General features: G+C 43.3%; 2 protein-coding genes across 2 annotated transcripts; both read right to left on the reverse strand.

The window, feature by feature from the left end:
- Positions 1–6,477: 6,477 nt before the first annotated feature.
- Positions 6,478–7,419, reverse strand: LOC135989942 (olfactory receptor 4E2-like). The gene has a single exon (XM_065637071.1). It carries the CDS (start codon positions 7,402–7,404, stop codon positions 6,478–6,480), a length of 927 nt encoding a protein of 308 aa, XP_065493143.1. The 5' UTR covers positions 7,405–7,419.
- A 4,671-nt stretch (positions 7,420–12,090) lies between these two features.
- LOC135989943 (olfactory receptor 4S2-like) lies at positions 12,091–13,032 on the reverse strand. The gene has a single exon (XM_065637072.1). The coding sequence runs from the start codon at positions 13,027–13,029 to the stop codon at positions 12,091–12,093; it is 939 nt and encodes a 312-aa protein (XP_065493144.1). The 5' UTR covers positions 13,030–13,032.
- Positions 13,033–18,979: the final 5,947 nt, after the last annotated feature.

Consider the following 18,979-nt stretch of genomic DNA (forward strand, 5'->3'; position numbering starts at 1 on the left):
TTCCTCACCTTGTAACACCTCAAGGCAGTCTGAAGATACTTGGTGTAAATGCCCCAAATGTTGCTACCCCACAGCCCTAAGATGCTGGTATTTGTAGTACAGTGGAACTCATTATGAATCTTATTCACTCAGATACCTCGGTCGTCCAAAGTCAGTTGATACAACTCGATTTGCTCATTTTGCATTTGGCCTCTGCAAGGAATCCCTTGCTGAGAATGCACAGTTTGAAGTTATTGTTCTTACATCATATTTTGTATCAAAATAGTCGTGGTAAAAAAAAAAAAATATCCACCACAAAACAACTAACAAACCCCAAAATAAACTCAAAATTACAAAAAAAAAAAAAATCTCAGCAATCTATTTGCAGAATACTGACATGTACCAGCTGATGACATGCTGGATTAGAGTTATCCCAGTCCCTGACAGTTTACACCCAAAGTACCATGTCAGGACCATCCCCAGCGTAACACAACCAAAGCGATTTGATTTTGACCAATTGTGGGATTACTGAGCTTTGTCAAGTCTCAACTCTCCTGCCAGGAACACTAATTGTGAGCCCAAACCAACCGCAGAGTTGGGTGCTGAAAATGGTCCTTTTTCTCTTGTGAACATTTGTGCTTCAGACACAGGGATAAGCCCATAGAAAATTAAATTCGGAATTTTATTCAAAACGTTGTCCCTTGTTTGCCAGGCTCTGCGGAGCAGGAGCCCTGGGACAGCTCAGGATTATCCTTCTCTTTGCCAAGAACCATTTCTGAGTTTATTTTTTTGCTGGGAAGACCAGATTCGTGAGTCCGCAGTGTGCCACCCCACAAAACAGATGTGAAACCAGCCCAATCCCAGCAGTTTTAAAGCTGTGCGTCCCAATATTGCAATGCAGGTAGCTCTGCTTGACCCCTGGTCTTTAAATAAGAATTATTAGACCAGGATCTCTTAGTTTTCTTGGGATTTAACAAAAGCATTGCAGACATCCTGCCAGTTTTCAGAGAACTTTTTTTTTTTCCCCTTTGATGCAGAGTTTCACCATCTTCTAGACCATGGCAATAATCAATCTTGAGCGCGAACTCAGAGAGCTGCTAATTTCCAGGAGAGGAAGAACTTGAGATTTTAATGATGCACAGTGGAGCCAATTTACACGCACTTGTAAACTCACCTGCCAAGTTGCGCCGTTGCAACTTGTCAGGCACCAACTTTTTAACAGCATCTACTGAGGCCTTATTAAAATCGCCCCAGGCTGTTTTCTGGAGAGACAAATCAATTATATTAAATTGCTTGTCTTGAGACACAGGCTCCCAAAAACTGTATGGAATTTGCGCTCAGCTTCCTTGTCAAAAAAAAAAAATCAAGGGGATTATTTCAAATCAATACCTGCAGTGATCTGCAGAGTGTTTTTTGATAGAAAAGCAAAGGAAATAGGCACTTCCACTAGAGGACATGTGGAACTTAAAGAAAGAAATTACAAATTTGTGATCACAGAACGAAGAAACAGCTGAAATTTAACACTGGTTTTGAAGGAGACTTTATCAGACAAAAATTGTTAGTTATCTACTAATAGTTACCAGCCTGGTGTGCCCATTTTGCATTGTCTTTCCCCTTCTGCCTCCCTTCTTAATGGGACACACCATAATGCTGAGAGAAAAATAAATGGCAATTGAGAAATCCTGTGCTGGACAAAACCATCCGTCACTGACACAGACTATGAAACGGATTGCCCCATACGAGGAAAGCTTTCACAGTAAAGTAGTTCAAGTGGGACAGCATGTGTCCTGGTAAATGGGACATGGTTTAGTGCTAGAGTTAGGTTATGGTTGGACTCGATGGTCTTAAGGGTCTCTTCCAACCAAAGTGATTCTACGATAAATGCAGTGGGTGGTTACTGAAGGGATGGGGGGAAGGAAGAGCCCCATCACAAAGCTGGTAATCGTGTCCCTTTTTCTCCTGCCTCCTTGGTAGCGAGCAGTGAGTTCCAGCTCTTCAGGGCTGTCTCTTAACACAAATCACAGATTTTCTAAACCGTTGAGGTTGGCAGGGACCTCCTGAGATCATCCAGTCCAACACCTCTGCTCAGGTAGGACCAACTAGAGCAGGCTGTCCGGCCAGATTCTGGATACCTTCAAGGGTGGAGACTCCACAGCCTCCCTGGGCAGCCTCTTCCAGTGGCTGACCACCCTCGGGTTGCTCCTGCACAACACTCTCAGGGTTGGCAGCCGAAGGTAACTGCTGCGAAGCTGGTCAGACAACCCCTCCAGCTCCACCAGTGCGGCTCAGACCTCAAACCCTGCCCCACAAACACCTCAAGGCTCCCAAATCCTCATTTCCACTCCCGTTTTCCCTACGGTATCAACAACCAAGGTCATCTCCGTCGCATCTCCCCATGTGTCCCAACCCACAGACCCAAACGAAGGCTGCTAATTAGATACTTGGAAATGCAGGGTTCAGGTCCCCTGTTCAAAAAAGACCTTTGGCAGCTCAGAATATACTCACACAACAACAGACCACGCGGAGACGCCACTTGCCCCCACCAGCAAACATCAGCTCTGGCCTCATTATATTGCAATACATTTCAGACTGCAAAAAAAAACCAACTTCAGGGACAAGGATAATCTGAGTGTTGCTGCAAGGCTGGAGGTGATGGAATCTGCAGGTCTGGGTTTGACTGTGTGGGGGGATCCTGGCTCGGGATGGAGAACAGGGAGAGGAGGGGAAAGAGGGAGTAAAGGAGACGTGACAACATCTGGGGAGGAAAAGGCACAAGTTTAATCAAAACAAGGACCCAAAAACGAGTCTGCCCTCATCCCCGTGCAGATAGAGACACATCTTCCCCATAAGCTGTTCTTGGGAGATAATTACATTCCCAATTATTTCCAGGTGATAAATCTTGCGTGCTTGAAGATCACCATGACAAACATAAATGCAGAATTATTTATAGATCAACCACTTAAATGTCGCATTTCCCCTTTCACATTTGCCATGGTTCTTCCTCTTTACAAAAAAAACCATTCCTGGATTTACTACTTCTACTGTAGCATCCAGTGGCAAGTTCAGCACAAAGCGATGCTGCCAGTAAGAAATTCTTTAGAGCGGACACGGCAAGTCTCTATGTCTTTAGGGAGGTGAACACACGCTTTGCAGGCCAGTTTCACTGTGAGGATACAGGTCGCAGTGGCTGACTAGCAGGAGAGCTTAAAACTAATTAAATATCCCATAAATATCTAAACCTGCATTTGTGAATAGGTTAATGAATAACAGTAGCAGCAAAAATAGCTGGGGACACCGCTCCTGCCTCTCTGAGCAGGAGGACTCAGTCTCCCATCCCAGTCTCCTCCGATCCTGCTGCCCAATCTGTGAAGTTTCTTCGCATTCACCTAAAAAAAAAAAAAAAAACCCACGCAATTAAAAAATCTGCTGATCCTGAAGCAACTGTTTTAACACAGCTGCTAAAACTCCCAGGCTTCTTGAAAGACCGAATGGCAATAGGAGCAAACTGTTTGTTCTGGTGGTAGTTTTTTGGTGTGGGTTTTTTTTTGGTTTTTTTTTAAGTTATATAGACACATAGCTAAGGGATCCATTTTCCCATTTGCAGAGAAAAGAGGCACTACCAGTTGGCATTAGCTACGTGCAAGCAGCGGCATTTTTAGGGTACAGAAGCTTCCCCAAACTTTGAGATATTTGGCCAAGGACCATCACGGTGCCATTGCTGACCCACACCCCGGATCCCAAAGCTCTAACCTTCTCCTGGAGACAGCTCTTGGTTACTTCAGACATGAACTTACTCCATCAGCTCCGACCTCTTGATGTCCCTGATTTATACCTGCTGAACAAATGGGGCAAAGCAAATTAACATCAGCTGAATAACTGGGCCACTGGCTCTGATCAGACTTGCGTTGATTTACGACAGCTGAAGACTTTTCCACCTGTTGCCCAGAAATGTGCTTAAACTGTTGTGGGTTTTTTTAATTTGGTTTATAGGCCTCAGTGGCGCAAAAGTGATTTTTTTACCACAAATATTTTTACCCGGTATCTTCAGTGGAGATGTTAACACTCTACAACACAAGCAATTCTGGAAAATTTAGTGCAATAGAGTACTATTTAGCCCAGGGATTTCATTAGAGGTGGCGGTGATTCACCAGAGCTGGGAAATGTCAGTGGAACCCAGTGTTTTTACCCCAAAACTGGGTGACCAGCCTCTGTGTGTTCTGGGGTGATTTTCTTTAACCTACGCCTTGGATATATGATCTTCGCTCACTCATTTCAGCTGGAGATCTGGGTGTTTGTCCTCAGTCTAGACACCCTCATAAAGAATAAAATTTGCTGAAGGAGTACAGAAACTTAATTATTGCAAGGTAGAAAATTCAGTTATTAAAAACACTTTGCAGAACAAAATCCTCTTGTCTTTTCTTTAGTCCTCTTCCCCAAACACCATCGCCATTTGCCCAGATAGAACGCTGGATCGTGTCTCTTCTTTATATGTTGTCGCTTGTATGATTTTAATAATCCATTTGTGTGAGACAATTATTACTATGTTCTGAAAGGTTAAAAAAATCGCATCCTCATGTGTCTAAGGAAAATCCTACAGCCAAAATCTCCACCACTTTAGCTGGAAACCTCAGTATCAGTGTGTGCATTTAGAGACACTTCACGTATGTGCCTCTGCCATCTGGTGACAAAGCACAGTAACAGCATCTCAGACAGGGAGAAAATTCCTGTTCTGGATTTATTTCTTTGAAAATTACGATCCCACAAAACTGAAACTGTTTAGAAAGTTTCAATTTTTCAACATTTATTTTTAATACTACCAGTTATATATGTATCTCCATAATTTGGAGAGCTTATATAGTGTAGATACTTGAGTTTGTGTTGTCTATTGTGTACTGCTGCTAGTTGTGGATAATGTATTATCTTGTGTTATATTGAACACTATACCATTACATTATATATTAACATGGTGACAGCAACATATAAGACATACTCTGTTCAAATAGCTGAGCGTGATTCTAGTTATAAGCTTTAGCAAGAGGCTGCCCCAAGTTATTCCAAATACAGATAAGCACATTGATTTATCTCATTGATTTATCAGATTTGAATGTAAACATGACCCCATTACTCTCCCGTGTATTCTGAAATGCTGATTGTGCCAGGTAAAACCATGCTGCCCTGTTGGGCTACAGTAAGAAAGGTCGTTGACATATAATATATAATATATTATATATAATATATTATATATTATATATATGATATATACTAAGGTCAAAAAAACCCCGACACGAACCAACTAATTCTTGCTTTTGCAGAGGGAATTCAGCAGTTACGCTGGTTTAGTATGAAATTTGTGTCCTTCTGGTTTTAGAAATCAGTGGCAAAAGCCCCGTTTCCCATTTCCAGCTTGTTCTTTATGACAGGAGGCCAATGGTTCCGTCACAGCCCCCGTTCGATTCGGCCAGAACAGCAGATTTCGACACAGGCGGAGTTGGTCCTTTTCCGAATTGGGAAATAACGTCAGTGTGCGTTTCAGCGGTTCTTGTGTGACCCAAGCAGAAGCTGCTGTGTAACTGCTTGTAATCATCTCTGGTAAGGGCTGGGTTTCCCTGCAGACCTCTGGAATAAGACTATTTTGGGATTCCTAGACTGTAATATGCTGGGTCCACATTGTCCTGAAATGATGCCCTGCTAAACGTAAGCCCGGTTTTAAATATAAGCTGAGTTTGTATTTTCAGATAAATCAGAAAATGCCTACAAGAAGCAGTCTATAACCCAAGAACCAGCCTGAAAACCAAAGCCAGTCACTGTGGACAGTACAGTATTTTTTTCCACACACCTAATGGTTTCAGAGCTGAAGTAGAGAAAGTTATTTTCTTTCACTAACAATGTGGAAAGAGGGGTCGCTTGGGCTCCAGAATTCTTTTACAACCAGATTTTTGTGGTAACAATAGATAATATCTTAAGAAGGGATCTGAAATGTTTTTGAACAGGTTGTAATCACTCGTCATGGCAAAGAAATGGCTGCGGTGATGGGAAGAGTCCATTTATTTTTATGGAAACAGAGGAACATCACAGAAACAAACATAGAAAAGTGAAGATAAGACAATAAGGAGAAAAAAAAGACATTGACAAAGACCATAGTTAGAATCATAGAATCATTTTGGTTGGAAAAGACCTTTAAGATCATCAAGTCCAACCGTTCCTCCAGCCCTGGCACTGCCCCGTGTCCCTGAGAACCTCACGTCCGTCTGTCCAGCCCTCCAGGGATGGTGACTCCAGCACTGCCCTGGGCAGCCTGTTCCAAGTTCCAAGCAGTTGTTCCGACGAAAGCTATGGCTCTGAAGAAACCCAGGTTAGGTAAATTCCTTAAATGGAACTAAACATCCTTTGGATTACAAATCTTGTCCTACGTGTTGGATTCCAACCCTGTTCCCACAGCCTGATCTGCCATCAGTCTGTAGGAAAGTAACTGTGTGTTTGCTGCAAACCCATCTGGTCTCAGAAGATTCTGCAGCGCTTCCACAGTTTCCACATGGACACCTTCACCTCGTTATTCCTCAGGGTATAGATGAGGGGGTTCAACATCGGGGACAGGACAGTGTAGATCACACAGATGTGCTTGTCGGAGGGGAAGGTAGAAAAGGGCCGGAGGTAGATGAAGATGCAGGGTACGAAGAAGATGGTGACGACCATCACGTGCGAGGCACAGGTGGAGAGCGCCTTCCAGTGCTCCTCGGTGAAGCGAACCCTGACTGTGACCAGGATGAACGTGTAAGACGTGACCAGCACCAGGAAGCAAACCAGGGACATCAAGCCGCTGTTGGAAGCCATGAGCCACTCGGTGACATAGATATCTGTGCAGGCAAGCCGAATGACGGGAGGCACGTCGCAGAAGAAGTTATTGATGGTGTTAGGGCCACAGAAAGGGAGCTGGATTGTGAGCAGCATCTGGATGATGGAGTGGAGGAAGCCTCCTGCCCAGCAGACAGACACCAGCCCCCGGCAGACCCGCCAGCTCATGATGGTTGTGTAGTGCAGGGGCTTGCAGATGGCCGTGTAGCGGTCGTAGGCCATCACAGTCAGGAGGAACATCTCTGATGCCCCAGCAAAGTGCAGAAAAAACAGCTGGGCTATACAGGCTTCAAAGGCAATGGCCTTCCTCTGGGAGAGCAGGTCCACCAGCATCCTGGGACAGGTGACAGAGATGCAGCAGATGTCTGTGAAGGACAAATTGCAGAGAAAAAAGTACATGGGCGAGGACAGCTTGGGGTTGGTCCTGACCGTCACAATGATGAGAAGGTTCCCCAGCAGAACCATGGCGTAGGCCAGGAAGAAGAGGACGAAGAAGAGGACTTGCAGCTCCCTTGTATCAGAAAGCCCCAGGAGGATGAATTCCGTCACCCGAGAGAAGTTTCCCAGTGCCATCACTTCAGACAGGGCTCCCACAGCACAGGTGTGGGGGGGAAGTCACGGGCTGACCAGGACGAGAAGGGGATGTGCTGCAGCTCCAGGGTCCGTGGACGACGAGAGCAGGATGCATTTACTGCTGTTCCGCCTGCTACAGAAAGCACCGTGTCACATCATAAACAACGGTGAGCAGTGTTTGCAAAAAGCACTGTCCACCCCTCTTTTCTTGCCTTCCCACCCCCTTCTCAGGCTTCTGGTCCCTCCACACTGACCCTCACCCCCAAACTCACTCTCACCACTATTTTTCTGCATTGTAGTTGGTGTGAAAAAACATGTGCTCCCATTATGTCTGGGAGAAATCGCATCCTACTCCCACAGGACAAGAGCCACAAATGCTGGAAAGACATGACACTGTCCTTGTTTACCTGCTGGGAGTTTAAAGTGCCACGATGGAAGAAACTCCTGGCCATGCTTAAGCATCATGTCTATGATACATGGCTCAACCGAGGGCTGTTCCATGTTCTGTCATAATTGCATCCCTCTAAATTGATGAGGTAGCTTGTCCGCTTTGACACTAGACGTACATGCTCAGAAACAAGGTCCTGGAGGTTTTTTGCTGGTATTGCTCTCCACTGAGCTGGCAACTGGTAGCGTGAGCGCTCTCTTAGGCCTGCTGTCAGCAGAACATGCTCTCCTGGAGAAACTGTGTTTTCTAACATACCAGAAGCTGCAAAACTCCGCACAGTTTCTCTACCTCTTTGTAGCTCCAAGGAATTCTTTAAGTTCTTCAGTGGACAAATACACTCACTGTCTTGTGGAGGTTAAAATGTGACCAGCAGAGGAATGCTCAATGCTCACTTCTGTTCACAATCACGCCAGGAAATTCTTTAGCTACTAATTTCTGCCTAAGAGTTGGTAAGTCAGCAAGCAGGAGATTACTACCAAGAAAGCAGTGTCTGTTTTTCGTATATGCCTCTTGCCTTTTGCTAATACCTGAGCACTTTCCTCACGTCCTGCTCTATTCTCTGCCACTTTCTGGTAGTTCTCAAAGACTGTTTTTCTTTCCCATCGAACAGGTTTTCTTAATGCATAATTCAGAATATATGTCTGCAAATCGCAGCGGTAGTTTAGAAACGATCCCACTTTTTCCCCTCTGCCTCTCCCAAGGGCTCAGGGTTCTTCCAGCTGCAGAGGGGGTGGAATGTCTGTACTTGACCTTGTACTGGACACAGACCTGCAGAACAGGCGGCACAGTTTGCGCACAGCAGCTCTGGCTCCCTGTATACCCAAAAAAGAGGAATAAACACTTGCTTTGCCTCGTTTAGATCATTACACTACAGTGAGATGACTTACACCATAGAAAATAGTACATCTGTCCTTGAGAATAACTGGAGAGCCGATAACCTATGCTAAATGTCTATGATGCGGCCAACATTAACTGAAGCTGCCTTGAAGGATCCAAATGACCAAAATGTCACAGTACTATTTAAATTTTTCTGTATATTTTTCAACAGATTACCAAGCATTTCTCTCTGCCTTTCACATAAACGTACACAACCACACACTTGTGCTTTAATACGCCACGGCCGATACAAAGAACATAAGCAAAGGAGAGGAAAAAATGGTTACTACTGTACCCGGTTACTAAATGCTGACACAACATTAACTTTGAAGTCTGAACTCTGCAACACTTGTTGTCTGAAAACATTTTAAATCACTCACTCCAAATCTGTTTGAAGGTATTCACCCAACAGGTTGGGACATTGTTCCACTCTTCTTCCTCCTGCTTGCAATTGCCATACCCTTGCTCTTGGTTAAGTTTCTTGTTGCATAGAAATTTGCTTCAGGACTTTTCTTTTCCTGACAGGTTACAGGCACATTTTATGGTGATGGTATCGATGTCCCATTTTCCATCTATCATTTAAACAGAAAGAGCCAATAAGGCAACATCTCCAAGGCTTTCTGAACTGACCTCTGTGCTTCCCGCATCTTCCTTCTCCCTAAAGTCACCCCATCCCAGCACAACCTATAAATACTCCTACAACATACCGCGTATTAAAAGTAGGCAAAAGATAATTTTCCGCTCGTGGAGTTAGACCTGTGAGAACGGTGTCATTACCAAACTCCAAGCAGCCACCAAGGGCCTTATTAAACAGTTTTGGTGGTTGGATCCCAGCACATCAATTTGCTGTGACCTTCTGTGCATGGAGTCCCAAAGGCTGATGAAGAGAGGATGAGCCACCACACAATTCTAAACACTCAGAAGCCATTTGTATGAAAAAAACCCCAAGTTTTTAGTAATAAAATCATACGGGTAGGGTTGTACTACCAATCCCTGCATTGAGACAAGTGTTGGGCACCAGGAAATGCTGCTTGAGATCAGAGAAGCTGAAGATCTAGGACGGTAACACTGGTGGGAAACTGTTGTCCCTCAGGGGTAGACTGGATCATTGGCTCATCAGGATGAGATATAAAGATAAATTAATATAAATGTTCATTCCTCAAGACAAAGGAAGGTCTGGGCAGACCAAAGATGTCAGTGGTGATACGCCACTGAGAACTGTGGCTCAAGTTCAAATCAGCGTGAACTGATTATTCTGCCCATGATGTTAATTGGTAAGAGATCCCCCTATCTTTATCTCAACCCACACGCTTTTTAGTCTCATTTTCTCCCCCATGTCCTCTTGCAGACAGTGAGAGAGGGGCTGGGTGGGCACCCAGAACCTGCCAAGGTAAACCCACCACATAGCAGGAGCTGTGAAGATGAGAAACTAGTCTCCAAAAGCATGCAATCTAGAAAAAGAAGAAATGTGATCGCTGAACTTTATGGCCATTTCTACTACATCTTCAGGAGGTGAGGAAGAACCTGGAAATCTAGAAAGGAAATCTTGGTGACTACACACCTGTATTTACCTTCTAACAGCAGGGAAAATAAACCTTCCTCTTCTGTCATTCATTGCTGCCTCTTTCTCTTCTCATTCTGTCCGGAAAGATGGAAAAATTATAAAAATTCTTTGTCCAAGTGGTGCTGGTTTACTTCTAATGTTACTACCATTGTAAAGTAACAAGGACTTACTGCTTTATTTTACTTCCATGCGTCATCAATTATCTTGAAGCAAACGAGTGAGTTGTCAACTATTTTAAGGACATCCCGTTCCTCTGCTTCTCTTCCCAGAATACTAGTGCCAGTAGAAGTTTTTAGAAAATTCATGCCTTGACTACAGTCAGTCAATTTGCAGCAGAAGAGTGTTGCCCAGAATCATGAGATTCTGCGGATATTTCTACATTTCCATACTGGAAACGGCTGAGGAAAGTGTCAACAGGAGGTTTTTTTTTTTTTTTTTTGGACCTGGGCATTAATTTGCATGTCTTACATTTGTTGTCAGTGGACAGCCTAGATTATGAATGTTTGAGGAACCAAGGGCAGGAGGAAGAAAAAAACTGAAGTAGATAGCACATTCACCAGAAAGTACCAAATACCTAAAAATGGGAACATTCAGACTCACCATTGTAGGAAAACTTTTAGCTATTGTCTTGGTTAGCTTTTGAATCATGGTACTGACATTGAGCTGCAATCGCAGTAATTATTATTACTGAAAATTCCCCTCCTGTTATCTGCATCACCAAATGACCAAACTGGCACCTAGGAGCAGATTTTTAATACGACAATGTAGTGTTCATAGCAAGGCATATATCACAAGCAGAAATGATGTAATTGCGACAATCTTTTTTACAAACACCTTGGGCCACCATTTCCCAGCTGAACGGGCCACAGAGCAGCTGCAGTTTGTTGGACTGAAAGTTCACACTCCGGCTAATAGGATGCTCTGCCTGGAAAACCTTTTTAATGTTCACATATTGGTGTTTGTTTATTCATTTGCAGGTATAATCTGCCATCTCTCCCTGTCACGCAGGGACCTAATACAACCTCCTACTTCTCTCATGGTCCTATTTTACCATGAAATGAGTCCCATCCACCTAAAGGCTGACGACTTTCCTCAGGAGCTTGCCCAGCTGTGGACACCTCATGTTAGCGCATCAAAACATTTGAGATGAAAGTTGCCAATGTTTGTTCACTCTTGGAAGCTTGGTACCACCATCACTCCTTCATCCAGAAACGTAAGGAGATGCTACTGTCCAAGGCTTTTAGGAGCTACCCTGTTTCCCCCAAAATAAGACGAGGTCTTGTATTAATTTTTGCTCAAAAATATGCCTTTTTTTTTTTTTACATGTATAGCTGCCTGGACACTATTTAAATTGACATTTTAAAAATGAACTGTAACTAGGGCTTCATTTTTGGAGTACGCTTATATTTCCAGCATCCTCAAAAATCCTGAAAAATCATGCTAGGGCTTATTTTCAGGGAAACAAGGTAGTATGAAAGAACAACCTCTCAAAATACTTGGTTGTTTATCGTAATGCCAGGAGAAGCTTAGACAAATACCCAAGATACAGCCGTGAGGTGCCTGAAGGTAAATGCCACTATGCTACCCCAACGCTGGAGTTTGGTAGTTGACAATAACCACACAACTGACAGTTTCCAAAGAATGGTTACATGAAACCTCGAATTTAGTGTCAGCCCTATTGTGAGCAGCTGTGCTAAAACCAGAGCGACGTTACTGGAAGGTCTCTCCTGAACACTTGTCTTTCTCTCCTCATGGTTTCTTAAGCTCACATAGTCTTACAAATGTGCGCTGTATTGTTTCATTTCTCAGTTCTCTTCACTTTTCTGCTCCACAACTTTTTCATGGCATTTTTCACCTCTTGGTTTCGGAGAGCGTAGATCAATGGATTGAGCATAGGAGTGATGACGGTGTAAAACACAGACACCAACTTGTCTGCTGAGAAGGTGGTGGGAGGGCGCATATAGATGAAAATGCACGGCCCGAGGAACAGAACTACAACAGTGATGTGGGAAGTACACGTATAGAGTGCTTTGAGACGCCCTTCGGAAGAGCGCGTCCTCAAAGAGACCAAGATAACAGCGTAGGACACAACAAGAACAACGAAACAGCTCAGGGAAATCATGCCACTGTTGGCAACCACGGTGACACCAATGATGTAGGTGTCAGTGCAGGCCAGCTTCAGTAGAGGGTGAACATCACAGAAATAGTGGTCAATCTCATTGGGCCCACAAAACGGTAGCCGAGTGACCAGCAAGGTCTGCACCAGGGAGTGCACAAAGCCTCCCACCCAAGAAGCTGCCACCAGCCAGCCACAGACACGCTTGTTCACGATAGCTGTGTAATGAAGCGGTTTGCATATGGCAATGCAACGATCATAGGCCATCACTGTGAGAAGGAAGATCTCAGTGCACCCGAAGAAATGGCCTGCAAGCAGTTGAGCTATGCAGCCCACAAAAGAGATGGCCTTCTTCTCAGCAAGAAGGTCATAAATGAGTTTGGGAGCTGTGACAGTAGAGTAACTGATGTCTACAAAAGACAAGTAGCTCAGGAAGAAGTACATGGGAGAGTTCAACTCTTGACTTGTCTTTATAGTAACAATGATAAGCAGGTTTCCAAGAATGATAGTGGCATAGAAGACTAGGAATAATGAGAAACACAGTTTTGCTACTGTCTTATCTTGTGTCAGTCCCTGGAGGATGAACTCCGTCACATTGGTTTTGTTTTCCATAGACACCATGAAGACAGGACCTGAAGCACAGAAAAGAGACACCAGCGATGGCATTAGACATGGGACATTATCAGTACACGTACATACTGTTATAAATGTTATAAATATTAAGCGTATTCCCTTTACTGTCTTTTTGGGACAGTTTCCGTTTAAAGTCAATGCTTCCCTCAAGGAAAAACAGGTGGTATTAAAATCAGAATGTATTATTGACATATATAATAACAAGCTCAGATTATTTATTTGAGGAGAATGGTAGAAATAATACTCTCAAATCCTAGTTCTCACCTTTGCCTCTTTTAAAAAAGAAGACTAATTACCAGGTCCCCTCAAGACCCACTTTCACCCTACAACGTTGATTTGGAAATAAAAGCTGACCAAAAGAGTCAGTGTGGCTATAACTCAAGTTTCAACACATTGGTCATGGCTTGAGGAAGATCTTTGCACAAGCAGTCACTGTACTTTCCATTTCAGACCTCTAAAGGGTTGCAACGGAGCTCTCCTTATGATCTCTCTGGCTGAGACAGACCTGAATAAGTTCAGTCACAGAACTGGCCAGTGTTTTCTTGGACCACTTTTCTCATAGTACAAGAATGAGTAAATCTGGAGCTAATTTGCATTAATGGTGCATCAGCAGGGGTTTGTACACCTTACCCAGGTGCTGGACTTCGTGTGGAACGCCTCATAAATACACTGGTACTGACACTGGGGTAACAAACACACGGCTGGTGACCCTTCTTTACTCACCAACACCCATGAATTCCCTTTGCAGCACTCCCATGCAGTACACGAGTATCACCAGGGTTCAATTTATACGTGAAAACAGAGGTGGCAAATGTGCAATGACCTTGCCTGTGACACCAACAAGCCCTTTGGGGTCTGAATTTTATCTGACAACCACAGGACAGTCGGTTCTTTCTCCTGAGCTCTCTGCCTGGCTACTTCCCAACCAGGGCAGCGGAGGAGACACCTCCTGAGTCCTCTCTGTAACTCTGACAACACCCTTTTGACAGATCTTTCTGGAAATGGCATATAACTGGGGAGGAAAAAACAGAAAAAAAAGAGAAAAAAAGCGAGTAAGACGCCAACTAAAACAAAGGCTGAAAAATCTGTAATTGAGTTTATTCTAATTCACAAAATGGACCTCACAAAAGCCACCCACCAGAAATGCCTGTTTTCAAAGGCAGGAGCTGAGTTACACGTGAATAAAACAAAGGAACAACATCAGAAAACTTACGCAGTTCATACTCACCAGTTTCCGAGAGTTCGCTTGCTGTTGCTTCTCTGATGACCTTCTCTGACCCCTTTAGGTGGTTTCATCAAAATATCTCGGGCGCATGTTGCTGCTGAGATGCTGTAAAGCAGCCCATACCTCCGCCACTCCTGAAACCTACAGTGGCTGGAAAGATCAGCCTGACTCTCTATCTGCATTTCTCATTCTGCAGAAAAAAACAACTGCCAAGAGCATCCACAAGAACAATTATCTCTCACAAGATGGGAAAATTGTCGCAGAAATATTTAAAGTAAATCGCGCAGCGGAACCACAAGACTATCAGGAGTAATGAGATCCCGGGGGCATATGAAGTTTTTTCAGAAATTATCAGTGGACAAGGAGCTAAAAATTGTGCTTTGGGTAGATATTAGATAATATTAGAAATAGATAGCATTAGTATTAAGTTCATGAACTGGAAAATATTTCTGGAAATATTTCTTGGAATGCTGATTTATTTTATAACTAAAAAATGTTCTTCAAATTGTTGTTCAGAGTGCAAATGAAACCACCCACAGAGGAAAAAGAAGAAAAATCTCTTGTGTATATACATTTAGAAACATAAATTTGCAGCTTCATGGTCTGAATAATGAGTTCTGGGGAAGTTATCCATCACAGTGAAAACAGCAAACAATTTCATATATGACTTGCTCTAGTATTTAGCTTGCTCTATATCTCAGCAATGTTCCTTTGAGAGAAAGGGAGAAGTAAAGGATCTCTTCAGATCTTCTGTCACAGTAGATCTTCGATATGAATTTTACCTTATACTGATTTGTGATACTCTCTGGGAGATATTCTCAAGAGTTAATTTAATTAAAATAGGCACCTCTTAGAAACAAATTATCAGCTGTATAGGATTCAACCTATTACCAAAAATTTCCCAGTCAACTGCTGCTAAAAATCACCATTGCAATTCCTGCCCAGTGAAAACACAAGCAGTTGTCCCTGTTTGTGCAGGTGATCTGAGCAGATCTGTGGAATATTTCAGTCAATTTAGATTATCTGGCATCTATTTAGAATTACAGCAAAATCAGACACTTTTGTGCAGGCAAAAAAACTGATCAAGCATCCACAGGAAACAGTGAAATGGAGAAAACCCAGAATTGCTCTCAAACCCACAAAGTAAAGCCTAGAGAGGAAGTTGGGAAAGTTCGGGACTTTTCCTGTAATTACAACTGCAGTAACAGTAGGTAAAAGATATTCAAGAAATGGGGTAAAATTTAAATAAATGGATAATTCCTTTTCTGATATACTTTCAAAGGAAAAAAAAATTGATAAGAACAATGTGACATTGATTTCTACCTAGTCTTATGAAGTTATGATTCTTTCCATTCATTTTCTTTTCACTTAGCACTGACATAGTTTTCTAAAGAAAACAAAAAGGACAGAAATGGGTACGTATTTCTGGCCATGCAGAAGCCGGTGGAAAAGAACCAGCTGGGCTCCATCTACACCAGAGCAGAACTGCAAGCAAAACCCACGGTGTCATATTTAGTCAATCAGCAGTTCAGAAAGGAGGGACCAAGAAATAAATGATCAAGGAAAAGGATATTCCTGAATACCGGCAGATGGGAAACTCCTAAGCTAAAACACGGTGTTTATTTTTGAAAGGATTTTAAAGATACAACCCATTCAGGACAGACAGTTTTACTCTGTGTCCCTCTCGGTCAGGCCCCTGTCAACACCACCAAATTGCATTTTACAATATAATCCTCTGCCTCATTCCATCTTGTTGACTTACATCATGTAGACACCTATATCCGAGCCAGTTATATGCACTTTTTTTTCTGCCTTTGCAGGGCAATTCATGACCAGCCTAAGGTGGCTGCTTAAAGTTGTGATGAATTACTTGCTGTTTCTTTCAATTTCTGTTTCTTTCTATTGACTCTAAGAGGATGACTAGAATGACTAATTCAGTAGAGAATTCCCACGCGTTATGTCTCACCTTTTAAAGTAACAAAACAAACACACACACAAAGAATCCAGAGAACCTGGAAAACTTACCTCCTCTGTATTTGGAGATCTAATATTTTGGGTAAGGGCTGTATGATTTTATCTCCCCAACACCTGCCTTCCCTGGTAGGAATTTGTTAGAGCACAGATTCCTTAAAGAACATAGAGAAGCTTCTGGAGGGTTTCCAGCACTTGCTTAGGAGATGCCTTTTCCTGTATAATCCCATCTAATTTAATTTCTTACTTCCCTGTATCACAAACGTGTCTCGGTATTTTCTGCCCGTGTGAGAGCTGCTTTGACGGGCTGTCTGTGTGCGCTGAACGGTGTGCTCACAACCCAGCAGCAGAGAGAAACGGAGAAGGAAACCGTTTAAATAGCTCTTGTTAACCCTCTCCGAGGAAATCTCCCACCTGAATGGCTTTTGGGGCCGGAGGAGGAAGGTGTGGAACCTTAGCAAAGGGAAGGCATGAAAGGAAGGGGCAAAGGAGGAGAAATTAATTCTGTCCTGGCTGAAAAGCTTAAGCAAACGTATTTTAAGGAAATAACCATCAGATGATGATATTATGAAGGCATTTCAGGATTTGTCTGGTAGAAATAACAGCCAGTGGATTAGCTGAATACTAAACTGGACAAGCATGTGATGTGACCTCGTCCAGTTAAACCTTTCCAGAGTCCTTCATTAAGCGATGCTTTATGGTTTTCCCAAGCATAGGGGTCCATTAGATCCATCACTTGGGCTTTAGAACGTTGGGAGTAATAAAACACCACCTCGCATCTTTGTGTGTTACAAAAAGAAAACACACGAGACACGAATCTTCATTTTTAAAAAAAGTCAGAGATTTTTAGTAGCAAGGAGAGAGGTGCCATGTTCAGTAAAGTGTCACCTCTCATGGCAATCTTTTAAAGGGCAGGCTGGGCACGATTCTCTCAGTAGTGGTGATGCTTTAGTTTTTGCAGAGGCAGAAGATGGCCGGGGTTACCTCTTGATGATGCTTCAAGTCCTATTTTGCATGAAATTTCATCATTGGCAACCCAGTGAATAAAGCCTCTTGCAAGAACTTGCACGTTTTAGCAAAGGTCAGCAAATTACAACGTAAAAAAAAAAAAAAAAAAATCCCTCTTTTACAAACGGGGAAACTGGGGGAGGAAGTCAGATAATTTATGCCAACAGAAGTCAGCAGAGTTGAGTCTTGGTCACTCTAGGCTTTCCTCTGGAAAGAAATGGACCTGTTACATGGACCTGTTAGAGTGTGTCTAGAGGAGACCATGAAAGTGATCCAAGTGATCCAAGGGCTGGAACACATCTCCTATGAAGAAAGGCTGAGAGACTTCAGCCTGAAGAAGAGAAGGTTCCTCAAGAACTTCTTACGGCCTTTCAATATACAAAGAGGGCTCATAAGAAAGAGAGGAAAAGGCTTTTGAACAGTCTGTAGTGACTGGACAAGGGGCAACAGTTATAAACTGAGAGTAGATTTAGATTGGACACAAGGAATAAATGTTTTATGATGAGGGTAGTGAGACACTGGAACAGGCTGCCCAGAGAAGCTGTGGATGCCCCATCATTGGAAGTGTTCAAGGTCGGGTTGGATGGGGCTTTGAGCAACCTGGTCTAGTGAAAGATATCCCTGACCACTGAAAGGGGGGCTCGGACTAGGTGGTCTTTGAAGATCCCTTCCAACCCAAACCATCCTATGATTCTATGCACTTCTGTTGTCAAGAAGAGCCTCATCTTTCTTAACATTAAACTTCTGCAGCCAAAGGTGAATCTATGAAATGAAACACAATAAAGCAAATGGATATATCAATTAATGCATCACTTCAACTCAAACTCATCACTGCTCTGAAGCCTACTCTGTATTTTTAGCTTGTGACTTGTGGGTGCCAATAAATAGTTTCCTCCACTGCCCATTACTTCGTTTTGTTGACATTTCTTGAAATTTAGAATGGCCCAATAACAAACAAGGTAATGTAGCCATCTCCTGACACAGAATGCCAGCGATCCATGCAATAAAGATGGAAATCCCAAATTAATGAGGAGGTTAAATAGTGCTCTGGGTGAAAATAGTCCTCTAACTTAAATATCATCTTATGCTGTAGCCTGGAACCTTGGCCAGGTTAATAAAGGTTAACAGTAGTCACTATAGGAAACAGAGTATTGGGCAAGAAAGTACAAACTGTCCTACAATCTTTAGGAAAGGAAGAGGAACAACAAATGACAGAAGAAGCTGAAGATGAACCATCAGGTATCTGTCCTGTTAAACTCTTTGGGCCAGATCTGCCAGTTTCTGTACCCGCTGACACACATGGCAGCAACTTGGCTGGTGTCCTACTTGTCTCCGTTTGTTTCCCTAGCCAAATGGACCAGCAGAAGTGACTTAATGCACAAGCCCAAATCAAGAGTTGCTGGTGTCTCCCATTGAAAAAACACCTCCCCGTAAATATGTGCTTACAGCCAGGCAAAGAGAAAGGTGTTTTCTCCATTTTCACTCCACTTCGCTTGGCACGTGGACCTGGACACCGCGTTGGTGGTCGCTCATGCACATGGAGGGTCTGTGCACGGTGAGAAAACGAGCGAGGTGTTGTGGTGGGCACTCAACGCTGGCAAGGGGCTGTCTTGGTGGAGACACAGGGTGTGAACTTGATGGTGGGCAGGATGGGGCTGAGGCACCGTTTTGGGGGAGAAGTTGTGAAACTGGGAACGGAAGGCACGAGGCTGTCCTGATGGATTTTGTGAAATG

Source organism: Caloenas nicobarica, chromosome 5, assembly GCF_036013445.1.
Source record: "Caloenas nicobarica isolate bCalNic1 chromosome 5, bCalNic1.hap1, whole genome shotgun sequence".
Lineage (NCBI taxonomy): Eukaryota > Metazoa > Chordata > Aves > Columbiformes > Columbidae > Caloenas > Caloenas nicobarica.